The 19,362-nt window shown below is 35.9% G+C and overlaps 1 protein-coding gene across 2 annotated transcripts in view; it reads right to left on the bottom strand.

The window, feature by feature from the left end:
* Positions 1–19,362, bottom strand: part of LOC308681343 (CUB and sushi domain-containing protein 1-like) — a gene marked incomplete at its 3' end in the record, with an annotated part of 827,421 nt that overhangs the window by 40,089 nt on the left and 767,970 nt on the right. For both annotated transcript variants that reach the window (XM_081350146.1, XM_081350147.1), the window contains 7 exons: positions 18,661–18,834; positions 17,174–17,347; positions 15,097–15,285; positions 12,749–12,922; positions 11,909–12,091; positions 1,610–1,786; positions 470–649 (listed from right to left, as the gene is read on the bottom strand). In XM_081350146.1, coding sequence (XP_081206272.1) covers positions 470–649; positions 1,610–1,786; positions 11,909–12,091; positions 12,749–12,922; positions 15,097–15,285; positions 17,174–17,347; positions 18,661–18,834 — 1,251 coding nt within the window. The remainder of the gene's footprint in view (positions 1–469; positions 650–1,609; positions 1,787–11,908; positions 12,092–12,748; positions 12,923–15,096; positions 15,286–17,173; positions 17,348–18,660; positions 18,835–19,362) is intronic.

The raw sequence follows: 19,362 nt of genomic DNA, 5'->3' as shown, positions 1-19,362 counted from the left end.
ATCATTACGTTCCGTTTGCTAATGGGAGGAAGTGTATTGCTAACAGGAGGAAATAATGATTAAATGGGATTACAGACTAACATCTCTCTGAATTTCAAGCATGCATCACATTTCTTCCTGTTTCTGAAAACAAATATCTGATATGCTCTAGAAATGATCGTGAGGAGGCTGAGCTGTCTTCATTGCACCACTCACTAATTTCATTCTGACATCTGATAACATAGATCCTACACATTTCATGGCAACATCTCCTTGGAGTTCGTAAGTGAATAATCTCACTTGCCAGGCAAGTCAAAAAACAAAGATCAAAAACATCTGAAAGGCTTTTGATGTTGAGATGCTAAGAACTCCACAATATTAGTATATCTTTAAAAAGATCTCATGATGCTGTTTGCGGAGTGACTGGAAATGCTGCCCTCTCTGCCTGCAAAGAAAGAATTGTTGAAAAAGAATTAGGAGTTGAGTTTACCTCTGCAGCTCGGTTTGGTCTGATTCCAAGAGCCATCTTTGCTGCAGCGTAGAGTAGGTGAACCAGGGTGCTCCATCACATACCCAGGGTTACAGTGGTAGTGAACGGTTTTGTTAAATATGAATTCTTTTCCAATGTAAATTCCGTTGGCAATTGGACCAGGATCCCCACAGCTGATAACTATAAAGGGAGATAATCAGCTAGACTCAAACATTAAACAACATTCTTTAATAATTTATAGGGCTTGCACTTGAAAATAAAATTGAATTAAATAAAAAAAGAAGTGATTTCTTGGCAATTAAATCATTTAGAACTTGGCATAACTACAAAAATGTACAGGGCATTCAGAAAGTATTTTGACACCTTCCTTTTTTTCCACATTTTGTTACGTTGCAAACTTATGCTAAAATGCATTAAATTGTTTGTTTTTTTGTTCACATCTACACTCCATACCATTTCTTTTTGAATGCACTGCATATTCAAAGTGTTTTTGGGTTACATTTGTGTGCACATTATCTTAATTTTTCACTGTCTTGTAATTCCAAATTTGGGACCAAAAGTCTACATGTGAAAATGCTTACAATTTGCATGTTTCTAATGTATTTAATTGTATTATTATTTTTTTTTATGTTATATTTTCATTAAAACTATTTTATCATAATAACAATTCATTCTGATATGAAATGTCACAAATTTGATTAGTGACCAAGAAATAGCACAGAATCAAGAGTAAGTCTTGTGTTCGTCTAAAAAATATATATATATTAGTAATAATTTGTTGCTTTATCTAGGATTACATTGTTTTTTGCAACCTAGATTTTCAATGTGTTATCAGACTTTTGGACCTCACTGTATATTTTCCTGCAACAGGCTATTACACAAAACTTATATCAATTCAGCTAAAAGTGCTAAACTTTATGGAAAGATTACTCCTGTTGTCCTCCTGTTAAGATGTGAAACTTTAGTTGCTGAGTTCAATCTTTGTTAATAGTGGTATATCAAGTGACTTGTGGCAGAACTATCAGTGCAGCTCCTAAAGCACACAGAGTACAGTACATTGCATAAGAAATACTTGTATATTTACAAAATTAATTGAAACATTTTGCTGAGATCAAAGAGAGTAAAGGTTGCTGTTCTGACCGATGCAATCTGGTGCTGAGCCAGTCCAGGTGCCATTGGTGGTGCAATGGCGAGTGGTGAGGCCAGAGGTCTTGTAGCCCTCCCAGCAGGCATACGTCACCGAGTTGGAAAACAGCATCCCATCACTAAAGATGATCTTGGCGTAGGCTGGCGTTCCAGGGTTTCCACAGGATACAGCTGGGAAGGCAATCAAAGACCAAAGACGTTAAAGAGAGAACTCCAATATGCTAGGAGTAAAAAGACTGCAGCCCGGCGGGACTGAAAACAGCAGTCGAGAGAGAAGTGTTTCTGTGAAACATATCTAAGGCCTAGCATCACAAGCAAAACACTTCAAATTACACCACAAGCACCGTTTTTTACAGCCTGCAGAGTGTTGTTGACGAGTTTTTTTTTTTTTTTTTGTGCTCATACTCTGAAGTGTCGTTTACAGATAAGGGCAATAAAGACGATATGCTCCAATATGGTTAAAGGGATGGTCCGGAGTAATTTCATCCTAGGGTCCTTTGCACCATGACCTCGAGCCAAACACCCCCCCAGAAGCTTTTTTTCCCTTGGTCGAACATTATTAAAGTTAGAGCTTATTTAGAGATATCAGCCGAATGGCTTAGTGCAGGCACTAATGGATCCAAGGTTGTATCTGGTAAAGTACCCCACTAACAATGCCCGGAATGGTACCAAACTTCTACAGTAGTACAAATAGGTTCTGTACTCATAAAACGAGGCATTGGAAAGTTACATCAGGAGTTTATTTAAATAACACTTGCCTGATGGCTAATGCTACCGCTAACCCGGGCATCGAGGTCACTTCTGTGATTTGGGAAAAGCCCATAAATAGCACAGAGGAGTGCGTGACAACATTAAATTGGCCGGGTGTCCATACAACATTTTCACCATTATGACGACTAAAATGCAACAGCCAATAAATTATTTATTAAATAAATTAATTTTCATTGCTATTGTGGAAACAAAAACAATTAGGAGTGTTTCTGTGCATCAAGGACATTTTCTAGTGTAACAATTTCAATAGCATTTTGTGAATAAATAAATAGGAAACTGGATGTTGGTTAATTTGCATTGATTATTATGATACTGATTACTTTATTTTGCAGCTAGAGTGTTGTTGGTATGATAGATCAACTTAGTTCTTCCTCCAATTAAAATAATGGTACACAGTTTAGATATATTAGAATCTAAAGAGATGCACAGAGATGCTGATAACAGGCTCACATTGGTCTGGTGTCCATATGACACAGCTTTCACGTGTGCTTTCTAAATTATAACCCACGTGCAACAGCCAATAAAATAATACATTACCTATTTTCATTGCTATTGAAGAAACAAGAGTTTATAGGGGTCATAACATTAGAAATCAAATTTTCCTTGATCTTCTGATATAGGAGATCTCTGTACCTTTAAAACATCCTGAGAGTGTCATAGATAAAAAAAAAAATCCTCTTGAGTACAAAAAGAATGGCTCATATGGATGTTGTGGGACTGCCTCTACAGCAAGACATTGACAAATACTTTTACATCATCGCTTTATGACTGACACCTGTCTACACCGGACATGTCAAAAGCAAAGAGAACCCATTACAATCACTGACGCTCTACAATGGATACAGTATTCAGATGTAGTCCATGTGCTTGAGCAACTCCTGACAACAGGACAAATGGAAGAGTAAAGGAATGTTCACACTGACGCGTCCTGTTTAAACGGCTCGTTTGCATCTCTGCACTGTAAAAAAAAAACCTGTAAAAAAACGGTATTATTCCGGCAGCTGGGGCGCCAGAAAATTACCGTAAAATAACGGCAAAAAACAATCACGTTAAAATACAGTAATTTTCCATAATTAAATAACAGATTATATCTTTAATATTACATTAAATCTTATGTAATTACTGGGATTTTTAATGTTTTAAAAAGTCATATACACCTTTAAAACAATTAAATACTGTAAATTTAAGGTTTTATAAAATTATTTTATATAATAATGCTGTCTATCTACAGTAATTTTCTTTTAATATAGTTTTTATGTGTAAAATAACAATGAAATTATGTATAAAAAATGCACACAAGTACATAAATTCAAATACAAATGTTTGTAAATTTACAGTTTTATTTTTTATTTGTACAGATCCAATTTCACAACATCTCTAATTACGTTCTTAATAATAGCAAATGTACAGTCAATTTCTTTTAAATTAACTAAATGTATGAGTACAAATTACCTGCATATTTAAAGTATTAGTAATTGAACAAACACTAAACATCAAGATAAGTGATTGATAGGAAATAGAAGCTTAGTATATAATTTAGAACATGTAAAAATATCCACAATAAAAAGCAATTACCGTATACCTTTACAGTATAACTTATTTTAACATTTACAATTACATTTTATCCAAAGTGACTAACCAATTAAGATAATAATTAAAGATAATAAAAAGCAACAAGTGCAGTGACAAGTCCCAGTTAGTCTAGTACAGTACACATAGAAAGGTGGTTTTTTTTTTTTTTTGTAACAAAGATTAAGTATTATTGGGTGAAGTGTTTATGAAAAAGATGGATCTTTAGCAGTTTCTTGAAAATGTGTTGCGTTGCGCCGGTCATTCCACCACCAGGAAACAGTCCAGGTAAATGTCAGTGAAAGTGGTTTTGTGTCTCTTTGGGATGATGGCACCACAAGGCGCCGTTCACTTGCAGAGCACATGCTTCTGGAGACACACAGATCTGAAGTAGTGAGTTTAGGCATAGGGCTACCTTTAAAGACAACTCTTGCTGCAGCATCTGGATCAGTTGCAGAGGTTTGACTGACACTGGAAGAGCTGCCAGGAGGGCATTACAATAGCCCAGTCTGGATAGAACAAGAGAGTTGTGTAGCTCCGATAGGAAGGGCCTGATCCTCCTAATGATAAGGCAAATCAGCAGGATCACAGCAAGTATGTTTTGGCTGAAAGCTGAACCATAAGCAGTTCTGTCTTGGCAAGGCTGATTTAAAGGTGAAGGTCATTCATCCAGCAAGAATTTTCCATCAGGTAGGCTGAGATGCGAGCAGCAACCGTCAGATCATCTAGCTGGATTAAAAGATATGTGTCATTAAGATAGTAGTGATAGGAAAAGTCATGTTTCTAAATGACAGAGCCCCACTAAGCAAAATGATGTCCGAAAGACGTCTTTTCAATGTCTTTGTTACAAAAATCAAAGGTTGAAATGCCGTCCACTGAGGAGCCAGAATGAAAGTTATGAAGTCTTTTTTTGACGTGTTCTGCACGTCCGATATAGACGTTCATCGAACCTTCGTACAAGGTTAAAACTAGTTAAAATGTGGCCATTGTGGACATATTTCAACATCATTTATGGTCTCATTTAGACATAATTACTTTGACTATTGCTGTCAGATGATCTTAGTGAGAATTAACAGAGGTTTAGATGTTGATATTCGTTTAATTTGAAGTGTCACCATTGTGGCGATCCGTGTTTGCTTTAGTTGGGCTCTTGGTCCCCGTTCCTTTTACTTTAACTTTTCTTTGGCTGCTGTAACAGTGTGTTTGTGTAACACAATTGTTGTGGCAGAGAAAGCCTAGAAAAAGTTTGAGGTGTTATCAGTTCAATGTTGATGATGACATAATTATCACAAAAATGGGCCTTTAATATTGTGTTTAAAGTTTTGTGTTTATATTTGCCATTAATAACCAACAACCTTGTGGAACTGCATTATTGGTGAAGGTGTATTTATTTGAAGGTGTGTAAAAAGCATGTGCACATGATGTTTTGAGCAAGAGTATCATACAGTCACACACAGACATCAAGATTTTGGATATGATTTCCAACAATGGTGACAATTAAAAAAAAAGCTTCATGCTGCAATGCATGATGGGTAGCTTTCATAGTACAAAACTCATCCTTAATTCCCAAGCTTTTTTTGGTTGTCACCGTTGTTGTGATTCATATCCAAAATCTTGATGTCTGTGTGTGACTGTATGATACTCTTGCTCAAAACATAATGTGCACATGCTTTTTACACACCTTCAAATAAATACACCTTCACCAATAATGCAGTTCCAAAAGGTTGGTGGTTATTAACGGCAAATATAAACACAAAACTTTAAACACAATATTAAAGGCTCATTTTGTGATAATTATGTCATCATCAACATTGAACTGATAACACCTCATACTTTTTCTAGGCTTTCCCTGCCACAACAATTGTGTTACACAAACACACTGTTACAGCAGCCAAAGAAAAGCTCAAATAAAAGGAACGGGGACCAAGAGCCCAACTAAAGCAAACACGGATCGCCACAATGGTGACACTTTAAATTAAACTAATATCAACATCTAAACCTCTGTTAATTCTCACTAAGATCATCTGACAGCAATAGTCAAAGTAATTATGTCTAAATGAGACCATAAATGATGTTGAAATATGTCCACAATGGCCACATCTGAACTAGTTTTAACCTTGTACGAAGGTTCGATGAACGTCTATATCGGACGTGCAGAACACGTCAAAAAAAGACGTCATAACTTTCATTCTGGCTCCTCAGTGGACGGCATTTCAACGTCTGATTTTTGTAACAAAGACATTGAAAAGAAGTCTTTCGGACATAATTTTGCTTAGTGGGTAGTTAAAAAAATAATAAAAAAATAAAGAAAGATGGGTGGAATCTAACACAATCGTAATCTTGCTGTAGCAAATCCAAACCTTGTGCATACTTTTAGTGCAATCATATGGAATCAGAAGACTGTTATGAACATATGGAATCAGAACCGTTATGATTTTTATGTTTTAATGAATTCTTCCCATACCTTGTTTGCCATGATCATCTGCTTTCCACGTGACCTGAAATCACACACACACACACACACACACACACACACACACACACACACACACACACACACACACAAGTTATTTTAAAACTCAGTATTAGATTTACACATGTCAGAATATGTTCCATTGGGACAATGCAAAAACTCAAATGACTATGATCTTGAAGCTGAGCTGGAAAGGCTAACAGTAATATTTTGAGCTGCCATGTGATTTTAGCTAAGTTACATTTATAGAAAGTAAAGTTAAATGAATATGATTTACTGTGACCTAGCTGCACACCTAGGTCCTAGGGGTTCATCATGTTGTATTCATATTCTAGTATTCCTGTTCTAGGCTTTCCTGTATCATCAACAAGTACCTTAAGTTACAGTATTTTGATTTCTTAACGGTCTTAATAAAGTTAGTCATGTTAACTATTACGAAATAAACAAAAGAAACACGGTAGGCCTATTTTTAGTAAAACTGTGGCTATTACAATGGTAAAAAATCAGCTAAAAACGTGTTTACTACAATTTTATTATAATAAAATAAAGTATTTTTTTAAGAGAAAAGTTTTCAGCTTCCAGACAGTGTTTCAAAATATCCCGCCATTTATTGATTTAATGTTACTGACTATCATAACGAAGATTTTATACACAATTATGGACTTTAATATGAATAACAAGTCTACTAAAGATTGTTTTAGGTCTTTAAGTTAATAAGTAGAGATGTGGGTTGGGTTCAACTGATCTTTCTTAACACAGATCGATAATTAAAAACGCATGCTGCATTTTCAGTGTTTTGCCCTGACCCAGTTATAACTGAACATCATTTAAGAATGCTAACGTTAGCATGGAAACTGTCTAACCACTTAACACAAATGTAATATAAAATATCGTACACACATGTAGTATGAGACTCTTACCTCAGCCGTTGATCGGTCGGGATGAGGTCCGCTGTGACGACGAACCAGGCTCACTGAAAAAGGGCGCATTATTTCTGGACTGACTGACAGACTACAAACAACTAATATGTGTTCAGCGCTCCTGCTCACGGCTGGTTGCTTCTGTCGAATACGATTATAGCTTTGAACCACTGTGATCACAATCCACGACTACTTCACGAGCGTAGACTGAAACTTCAAATCTCCCGCTTGCCCTTGACACAGATCGACGACAGAGACAGATCTGTAGCTAACTGTTGTGGGCGGGACTAGCAGCAACGAAACGTAATGGCGGATAATTTGAATCTGCGCGCGCGCGCGGGCACACACACACACACACACACACATACATACAAACGCACACAAAGCCACGCAGATTTGGAAAAACGATTCATAAAAGACATAAAATATAGGCCTAAATGAAATTTTCGGGCAAATAGCCTACAAATGATGATCAAAATGAACATCTATTTGCAAGACAAAATTAAAAGACTATAAATAATTAAATAGGCTTGCCTAATGTGTGTACAAATCTTAAAACTCACTTTAACCCCCACATGCTTAATAATCTTTAAGGAAAACATGTTTAGTGACTGCTGATTTCTGCAGTTATACCTTATTTTCTTTGTTTTCTAATTCCACAGAAATAATCTGTAAAATATTACTTAATTTTTTATGTAAAATTACACATAACCCTATAAAATTACAGAGAATTTCCTTTTAAAAACGTAAAATTAATGTAAAACCAAAATAAAAGCAATTACCTGTAAATTTAATAGTGGACCTTTAAATTACAACAAATATCTGTAAAATAACAGGTATTCACTGTATAATGACAAAACGACAAAATTCTGTTAAAAAATACAGACCGTTTCCTGTAAATTTACAGTTTTTTTTTACAGTGTGTACAGACTTTAGAAGGACCCCAGTGTCAGGAATGTGTTTTCCTAGATGGCGTTAGAGAATTATGTTTGTTCAGGGCTGCATTCTCCGAAACTACCTTAACGCTACGTCGTTCTTAAGTTGTACCTTAAGAAGAACCTTTTCGTTAATACGTTGTTTCCGAAACCTTCTTAGTTAAGTATACCTTCTGTAAGTCATACGTTCGTAAGGTTGGTCTGGACCACTCTTAGCTTTACCTTATCACTGTTGCAGGTCTATATGAATATAATTCAGAAGTTTTAATACACCCAGACAGTATTAAATTAGGCTAATTCAAGTGTTTTCATGCAAAGAATAAAATTGTCATTACAATGATTGTTGTTAGAATTTTAATTATATTATTATATAATACAATTTTATAAATTTATTTTAATTAAAGAACGCTTTTAAAGGCCAGTGAAAGCATAGGCTACTGTTAAGTCCTATCCGGACGCTAATATTGTTTCTCATGGGCTCGTACGGTATTTTAAACATTTACAGGGGTAAGTCGGTTATTTTAGTGCCGTCCGAATCCATATCAGTGTTTTTTCTCACCCAACCTGTGTAAAAATCCCTGTCCAAATTAGTACCTACTGTTTTTAGCGCAATTTTCCAACGGACAAAATTGCGATTGTTAACTCATGATTTCTGTTCTGTCTGTGCGCACCAATCTTGCACTTCTATCTCCTCCTCAACCAGACCACCTAGAGACTTCGGGTTTTCGGCATTATGTTAAGGAAGGTCTAATCTCGGGAACGCACACAAAAAAAAAAAAAAAAAAAAAAAAAAAAAAAAAAAACATAAAAAGATTGACTATCTCTTAGTGTTGTGATCCCAGGACGTCAGAAAATTGAGCTAAAACACTCACTGAGTTTTTATTACTTGTTTGACAAACAGGTCGTGTGGTAATTTAATTGCCGTCTGAATCTACATCTCCGAGTTTACAAAAAGAGATTCAAAATCCACTGTTTAAATCCTTTTTGATCACTGCCGAGCACCGTACGTGACGTACACTTTTATTTACTGAAATGCTGGAAAGTATTTACAAGAACAATATTTCATCGCAGCTCCACCTCAGCGAACAAAAATGGGAAAGAGAAGAAAGCACATAAAAAATTAAAATGGTTATTATGGCAGCAATATTTGATAGCCTATAATTTTAAAATATGTTGGCAAGTATAGGCTAGTATAGTTTGGATTATTTTTTTAAATATCCCATGAGTCCTAATAAATGCAATTTAAACTATTTCTGAAGTGATTATTTTATAAAGAACACCACTTTCTAGCTTAACGCAGTGAAACAGCCCCTGCACGAGAGAATAATTGATTCTCGAGCCATCAATTTCAACCAATTCAGCACCATCGCCACGGACAGCGCCGGGTAACGTCGCACGTAAGAAGGTATATTTTAAGCAGCTTCCTAAGGTATGGTTCGGGGAACACACCTAGAAATGGTATACCTTCAGTTAAGTTATACCTTAAGAGTCTTCGTAGCACGCTAAGAGACAGCGTTATCGGAGAACGCACCCCAGAGCATTTGACTGCAGTTTTGTACTTGACGCACAGTGCAATGGAGAATTTGCCCCGTAAGAAAAAGAAACTGACCCGTAAAAAAACATAAAAAATAATAAATAATTTCAGACAGAGGATCAGAATGTGAACATATATGATTATTTTTTGCTCCAAGAGCATATTCAAGATTAGAAGAACAACTGGTTGTTTGTTAGGTTACAGTTAAGAAATCATTATGATACTAAAAACTTAGAATTACTCTTGTTATTTTAATCAGTAAAACTGTTGTTGAAATAGCTGGAGACATAAGACTCAATTAATCTTTATTATCATCAAAATTTGTAGCTGTAATTTGGCCCTTATATCCTCTTGGATTAAACAATACACAATTGAAGTAAATAGAGAAAAACTGGACCAATTAAGATTTAATGAGATCCCTGTGGAGGGCTGCTGTAAACAGATATATATATATATATATTTAAACAGATATATATATTTATTTTTTTATTTTTTAAGTCATTATTTGTAAGTGACAAGACACTTGTGTTTCATGTCCAGTATCTAGAAAGTATTGTCTGTAATCCCCACAACTGCACTAAAGCCCACCACAACGCTCAATCTCAGCTATAGGCTATGTGCTAAAGCTCTTATTCAATTATGAACGTTCCCTTAATAATGTATCTTATCAATCTCTTTTAAGCAATCCCGTCATACTGTCTGTAGCAGAAAACAAACAAATAAATTAGTTATAAAACACCCTGAGCACATCGGTATTGTCTTCTAGAATTCCAGCTTCCAGGAGGTTTATTTGCGGAGCGCTATTATTTGTTTTCATCTGAGAATAACAAAATTACAAATTGAGATATACTATGAAGCTCTGCAATGAAATTGGTGAATATATTAAAAATGTATAGGTGTGGGACAATCATAATTTTCATTAACTATATATATATAAACAATATAAATCACACACACAAAACAACGGACATTTGCAAACAGTGTCAGACAATAGTGGGTGATATTTAAATTATCACACACATGGGACTGCGAAATTGGAAGAAAACTACACAGAATAACAAAACATAACATTGCCCAAGTGTACAAACACTGAGGATTAGCATCAAATATCTACTAAATTCTTTTCAGTTAAATTTACTTGCATAGTGAACTTTTAAAAACATTATTATTATTTTTTAGTTTAACAGGGTTTAGACAACACAAAAGAGAAAAGAAAAATGTCACTATAGGCTATACTGCATTCATGTGTGTTTGGGTATCAGTCATTATATTTTGACAGTCCAAGCTATATTAAGGTTACACAAAGGTATTTGACATATCAGTTATCATACTGGAATAAGACTGAATCTTGCAAATTGAATTATTCACAGTAGCGATAACTGGCATCTACTATTTATAACTATTTATACTATTTATAACTGTCATCTTAATATTTCAGTGGATTGCCTAGGAACTGCAAAGAATAAACTACTTTATTAATTGTAATATTCATTTATTATATTAATAAGAAAACCAATTTAACTTTTTAACAACAATGAAAAAAAAAAAGAAAGAAAGAAACTTTGCTCAGATTCTGAATCATGTCAAAACGTTCAGTGTTTCCATTCACCAGTTAGTTAGAGTGGTCTATTCACAAATCCTTATTAGAGCGATGTATCATTATGCACAATGCTAATGACAAGGCCTTTTGTGCAGCTCCACTAACCAGAGTCATTGAGTTAACTGGCAATTACAGATTTTAGGCCGGTTAGCATCAAAAGATCAATTTTACACTAATTACAGTGTACAATTCAGGAAAAGAGTGAGCAAAGCAGGTTAAGAGAGGTTCAGAAACAAAGAGAACACGTTGTAATTTAAGCCTGCTTTAAGCCTGACTTTTTTTCTTTTTTTTTCTTAGAATATATTTAAACCTTTTTAAAGGCACAAAATAAAAAACCCTAGTCTCTCAAGCATACATTTTTCTCATTAGGACATTGCTTGTACTGGATCACAGTTTGCTCGGAGGAACGTTTGCCTTTCTGATCATATTAAGATCAAAATACTGGTGATTTTCACCTTGTGTGTTTCTCTACAGGGATATGTGACCCTCACCTTCACATACGGGTTGGGTATTGCTCCAGGACCCATTCTGCAGACAGGTGCGCTCGGAAGAACCTATCAGAATGTAGCCTGCTTCACACGTGAACCTTAGGAGGCTTTTATGCCTGAACTCTTCCCCAAGACGAGAACCATGAGGAGGAATTCCTGGATCGCCACAGAATCCCGGATTATCACCTGGAATTAAGACAGAGACATGACTCTCATTGACAAATGCAAAAGCAAAGCAAACTAACCAACTCTAAAAAAAAAAAAAAACATTGTTACAGGGAAATACATAATTTGATTGAAATCAACTTACTTTAAAACCATTCAAGACTCATGCCATGAAGTATTGCGATGACAATCAAATCAAAATGATGGCAGACTATTGATTTATTTTATAGCAATTATATATAATGTTTATTGCAAAATGTATAGAAATATAGTTGCTAGAAAGTGAAGGGAGACTGACCTGAAAACAATTTGCAATATGCTATTATAAACCCATCTCATGGGTCTCAGATTGTTAAAATTTCACTAAAATCAATTTCTCTATGGACAAAATGAATGCGTGTTCTTCTGAAACCATACTTCTATGCTCTAGTCCAGGGCACTCTGGTTTACATTATTATTTAATAAAAGCATCACATAAACATATAATGAATGAGAGCTGCATGATGTGTGTATCATCTGGACTTTGTCTGCGCTGATGTAAACAGCAGTTACTGTTTAAACTTTAAGATCTCTCTGGGCTCAGATTAAGTCTGAAGTGAGCTGAGCTGCTCAGACAGGGGCTTAAAGATCATCTGGCGTCTCTCGCCCCGAGGCTCTGCCACCTGCTGATGCGTGCACCTGAGCAGTAGGGCAGCGAGCCGCTCCACCGACCATCCTCCAGACACTGGCGCGTGGCGTTCCCCACGAGAGTTCGGCTCTGGCTGCAGGAGTAATGGACCACGGCTCCATTGGTGAACTTCTGGCCCGACATGAGAGCAAATGGTGGTGTGCCGGGATCACCACAGGATATTGCTATGGGGGGCAGAAGGAAGAGAATGGAACATCTCGGATAAAAACTTCAATGTTCTTTTGCATATTATTAAAAAAGGTTTGATAACACTTTCTATGAAGTCCATGCTTATAATGAATGATAGCCCTATTTTTTACTTATTTGTAAGTATCACTATTCTATAAATATATTTGTAAAGACTCATCAAGACCTATACTGCATTATATAAATAGTTATAGTTACATTTATACTATTTTTATAGTTACTTTTAAGTCATGCATTTTCTTTTTCAATGTGCATGCTCATAATCAATCATACACTGATTAAATGATCAAATCTAAAATAGTTCCAGAGACCCTCGTTTGCTGTACCAATTAGTTATCAATTATGTCTTTAATGGCTAATGTTTACATTAGAGGTCATGAATAATTTTGATTTGTTAAAATCTATATCTCAGCCATATGCATTGTATTGCTTGCAGCAGTTTGGAAGAAAAAAAACAACAACTGTTTGTATTAATGATTTCTGTTTTTCTTTTCATTATTTTATTACAGAAATTATTGCTCATTAATTACATTTACAAATATACAATTTAAAATGTATGATGAGCACATCTTCATGAGCTGCATATTGAAAAAGCGAATGCATGGCTGATAATTCATTTAAAAAATATATATAAATGTAACTATAACTATTCTAATAATGCAGTATAGGTCTTAATGAGTCTTTATAAATGTATTTATAGAATAGTAATACTAATAATAAATAAGTATAAATGGAGCTATAATTTATTATAGTATAGACTTCATAGAAAGTGTTACCAGAAGGTCTAATTGAATTGCATTGTCTCAAAATGGATGTGGTATGTCTATGCAGTGTTTCAGTTTTTACAATTACCATAGAAACAGCAGGCATAAGCTACACTGTTGTCACATAACCTAACCTTTGTTGCCTGTTTAATTCAGCAAGCGGTTTTCAGTTAGGACCTTGGAAATTAATAAGGTTGATTTGCATTTTATTCTTTCTTTTTTTTTTTTTTTTTTTTTAAATGACATTTGGCAGTCTGACCAAATAGTCAAAGAAGGAGATGTTAAAAATAACAGCTGGTATTAGTTCTGGTTCATCCATTACAATGGAAAATAAGTGTCAAGTCAACCACACTGCATTGTAGGATACGGTATTCCATGCAGTGCAGTAATCTGTGCTGCATAATGTTAAATTGACAAATGTAGTTTGGTCAGACGTCTGGGTGTTCCATGCATACAGTACACCGTATACAAACTATATAGTGCAGAAAGAGTACATTTAGTTGGGTTTTATACTATTCCAAACATAGTCATGTCCAGACACCAATCAGATGTGCTTCCTAAGAGGTGATAACAGGCTGTATGCTTCCATTATGACAGCTGGATGGAGAACAACAAAATGGAACATAACAAAGGAGGAATGAGATGTGTTTTTAAAAGTTGAACTATTTTTAACTCGACATATAATGTGTCAAGTTAAAAATACACTCAAAAAAGCAATGCTCGCGGCATGAGATGCTGAAAAAATAGAGGTGCGAGACAATGGCAAAAGATGTCCGTCTGCATTTGTACATTGACCAACTATTTAGAGAACATTTTGACAGTGCAGTAATTGTCTTGTTCACAAAAGTCACAAACGTGGTTCTTTATGGCTGTAGTAGAGCTTTTAAGTAGATGAATTTAGAGATGCAACTTCTCAGAGATGACTTTAGTGCGCTGACAGCTGAACAGTTATTGTTACTTTTAGCATTGTAAAGCACAGCACACTGTCAGCCCTCTCTGAAAAAGTTACATATCTAAATGTATTCCCTTTAGTGCACAAGCACTTAAAATATTGAAACTACAATGAAGGGGAAAAAAACAGTAAAACATATCTAAATTAATTGTGTATAATAAGGTATAATAATGTTCTCTTATTTTTTAGAGAACATATCATACTGTAGGTTTATCTTATCCCATAGGCAAATAATAAATACCTTCTCAACCTCTTAATATCTTGTATAATTGTGCTTCTTAAATTAATTGAGCTTGTTATCAGCATGTTGGATATTATTGAAAATGAAACAAAAAAAGTTAGCATTCCATCAGATGTATACGGCAGCAATGCCATTTTCAATACTGTATCCTTCTCTAGAAGAGCGTATTGGACGAAATACCAGACTATCACTCACAAAGGCACTTAGGAAGTGATCTGTCCCAGAAGCCATTTGACCGACAGGTGAGAACGGAGGAGCCGAGCAGATAGAAGCCTCTCTTGCAGTGATACATCACGGTGTTTCTGTAGTTGAAGCTCTCTGTGTAGCGCTGCTGAGAGTGACGAATGGCATTCTCCACAAAGCCCGGATCAGAGCAGTTTACCACTGCAAGATAAAAACAGCCAGATGCTTAATGTCTGACAGGGAAGCAAGAGTGAGGAAAGACAGAAGAAATCAATGGAGGAGACTGAACAGTAGGATTGCTGCTGCAGCCTCTGGAGCAATTTCAATCAACTACAAACCGCAAACCACACTTTCTTTCTGAAGATATGGATTATAAGAGCTCCTTCAGAACTTTCTTTGCCTTTTATCTCTGCACTTCCTCAACAGTCAATGGGCTTTTGTTTTTCCCATGCATACCTGGAACACATTGTGAGTGCATTCTGATCCAGTTGACATATCTGTTCACGCAGTCAATGATATTTTACACATGAAGCTGATTCTTTCTAGACTGTCTTGTCAGATTTTGACAGATGCGGTCATATTAGTTTTCTGTGCCTGAAACAAAGGTACATGCTGTTATTGGCTGGCATGCTGTGTTGGCCATGCAATTACAATTTCAGTTACTGCCCTTCGCAAAAAAAAAAAAAAAAAAAAGACATGTCCAGGGGAAACAAACTAGACTGCCTTGCCTCGGTGGCAGCTGTCAATGTCTCGGCACTCCATTAAGCCCCCTGGGAGAGGAAAAGTGGGCGGACAAGCAGCTAAAAAGTTGATAATTGGCACCTGTTGTTATTGGTGTGTTGTTTTACTTTTGAGACATCATGATTTGATCTAGGCACCTCTTGAAAACAAGTATTTTCAGAGGGACACAGCTCAGTGTAAGAATAAGGCTTATAATGATTGACGGCTGGAAAACAATAAAAATTGCTTGTGACAATTTTATGTTTTTTTATTGTTCTTATTGTTAAGTGACAACTCCTATGCTTTTTGCTTTTTACTTCTATGCTTTTTGTGTGTTAATTCTACTTTTTTAAATCCATATGACAGTGCTACATTTCTCTTGTGTTTGTCAATTCTTTTTGCAATTCTAGTGTGTGTGTTAAGAGTTTTACCCTTTGTGTAATTTTTTGACAGTTCTACCTTATTTACCTTTATTGCAGCGTTACTTATAGTAAAGATAATGTCTAGAGGGGACTATCAAAATAAAGTGCGAACGCAATTATATTCTACCTTTTTCAGTTGTATATGACAATTCTACACTACCTTTTTCATTTGTGTATCCCTACTTTTTTAACAATTGGATACGGCAATTTTACGTCTATTATTATTATTATTCAACAACTTACAATCAACGCGATAATACAGTTACCTTTTTTTCTACTAGTAAAAGCAGTAAATGCATGTTTTTTTTGTAAAAGCTTTTAAACTGGACCACAGCACAGCAAAATACATGCAAAAAGACAAAGCTAACATCAACCTAATTTTGGACTGGTTTTATGGAACAATGCATCTAGTCAGAGGCATATCAGCTTTTCTTTCTGCTGAGTGCTTTGTCCCTGGGCTCTGCTTGTGCCAGTGGGGAATTGTCCATCTTAGATGCGTTGACCTGCCTCCATTTGCCGTCACGATTCAATTTCACCAGGCCACCATCAACAACTTCCTTCGCACATTAATTAATCATTAAAGTGACAAGATGTGCACGGTTACTCCTACTTAATGTCAGAAAGCATCCCACGATGTCACACGGGTTGCTGCAGACCCATTTGACTTTCAAATCAACACTTCAAGATGGAAAATGACACACAGAGAATTATTTGCACATTGCTTCTTGTCATTCACTGGCTGACTCAGACTGCTGAGCACAGATGCTGGTTTCGCTCTGTTAAAGCTAAGCCCATGAGCTGTGGGTGTTAAACAGCCTTCCTAAGGAGCTTCTCGCATAACAAGATGGTGTTCAAGGCTGTGTCTCTGTTGAGATTCTCAACAAGGGAACAGGCTGCCTGAAAACATTTGATATACAGTAAAATCCGGTTTCTTGAAAGGTTCGTACCCTTGCACACAGGAAGAGGGTTGCTCCACTGCCCGTTCATGCGACACTGCGCTCTGGGTGCACCATGCAACAAATACCCTGTGTTGCAGGTGAAGTTGACCACGTCGTTAAGATTAAACTCGCTGCCATTTGTCCGACCGTTTGCAGGGTTTCCAGGATGGCCACAAGTTATGGCTGTGAAGAAAAAAAGAAAGATCAATCACTTCCTTTTTGAAGCTACTGATAGGGCTTGTGCATAATGTAGAAGTTACATTACACAAATATTTTGATGGAAAGTAGGGTTGTATCCGAATAGAGATTGTTACAGATACAGATATTGGCTCTGCTGCACACCCCTAATACATACAGTAAAACTCTGTTATCACACAACTCTTTATATAAAGTTAGATGTAATATACAACTTTATTTGCATACAAATAGTATATGCACGTAAAGTGATATATACAGATACAGTGGTGCAGGTATGACATCACTTTGTAGACCAAAAAGCGGAAATGATTTTAGCACTTCTGGTTCCCTCGTCCCAAAGTCAATGGGATTTTTTTATGGGTTTTTGGATAAATGGCTGAAATAAGGTCTGTGGTGAACACAAGCTCAAGACATTTTCACGTTTTATTCTACAACATAAAATACATAAGTATTACCACACTCATGATTTTTTTTACGATTTTATGTGTCTTAAAAAAGGCGATTGCTAACAAGTGGCTACAGAGGCTGTCAGGAACATTAAACATCATCAAACCGAACAGTTAAGTTCTTACCGCTTTTACAGCCTTGTTATGCATATAATTGTGCTCTTATAAACTATTCTAACTCAAACTTTCTAGAAAAAGATAAAGATAAAAACTGACAGAGTTGTCGGAAGATTAGTGATGGTGATGTTGAAGTCATGGGACCGTGGTGTAGTTCGTTTATAGCCTACCTTTAGCTTTTTATCTCTGGTGGCTGTATTTAGGCTTCAAAATTCATAAAAGTTGTGTTCATCTGTAAAATTTATTTTGATGGACAAAACGTGTAAATATCATAATACGTTAATTGCTGATCACAGAGCTTTTTTTCTTGTTTTTTGATAATCCAAAAGCCAATGGAAAAATCCTATTGGGTTTTTGTCAAGGGGACCTACTGTGATGCTAACTACCGGTGGGCCTACAAAGTGACATCATACCTGCATCACTATATAGTCTCAGTATATAATCTCAACTGCCTGATATTTATTTATTTATTTATTTATTTATGTTTTACAACTGCTTGATTACTTGCATCATCGCAAGATGTAAACTATCTAAGCTGCTAAATGCAACAATAAGGCATGAAGATATTGTTAACCTATAAAGCTGCTTTTAAACAATGTGTGTGTTGTGAAAAGTGCTATGCAAATAAATTTGACTTGACATAAATGTAATTAATTGACAAAAACAAAAAATCAATTGACAGACCTATTATAAAAGTGATAAATAAATTAAAAAAATGGGTTAAAAGTCACTTACGAACACACACAGGCGCTTGCCCTGACCACCTGTGGTCTTGTTGGCAGATGCGAACTGACGTCCCAATGAGGCGAAAGCCCAGGTTGCACTGATAAACCACCGTGTCCCTATAACTGGATCCATCACCACTGATGTGGCCGTTAACAATTGGATCCGGAGAATCACAATGACCAGCTGAAAAACATTTATAGGTCAGAATCAACAAACGTCCCATGAAAATGAAATCTTGTTACTAAACAAATTCAACTACGAGTTTTACAAGGCGTGTAGCAAAGACACATCTGGTTATTTCCAGACAGAAGTCCGGCGGTCACTGCTTGACATTTTGATGAAATGCCCTCCGTGCTGTTTGGTCAAGCAGCAGGTGAGGTGTCTAAGGGTCAGCACCGATCGTCAGACAGTGGCATATCTCCGTTTAGCTGCACTCACTGCTTGTTCAAGGATTTTCCCTTTTTCTGGTATTATCTAGCACTACAGAAGTCATAAATCAATACCGTCTACACAAGACTATGTGAGATTAGGAATGTTGTTTAGGAGAAGAACAAAGGATGTTGATCCAGAAACATGTTCTTCTTATGCAAATCACATTGTTCTTGGTGCAGTACAAAAAACTAGAACTATACAAGCATAATATAATAGCATAGGAAAACCTCAGGCTTTCCCTCCAGTAAACAGACCTGCTTTTCTCTACACATGAATGAC

The sequence above is a fragment of the Scardinius erythrophthalmus genome (genome assembly GCF_964197995.2).
Source record: "Scardinius erythrophthalmus genome assembly, chromosome: 21".
NCBI lineage: Eukaryota > Metazoa > Chordata > Actinopteri > Cypriniformes > Leuciscidae > Scardinius > Scardinius erythrophthalmus.
The sequence above is the reverse complement of the archived record's forward strand: the minus strand, read 5'-3'. Positions and strand labels throughout refer to the sequence as shown.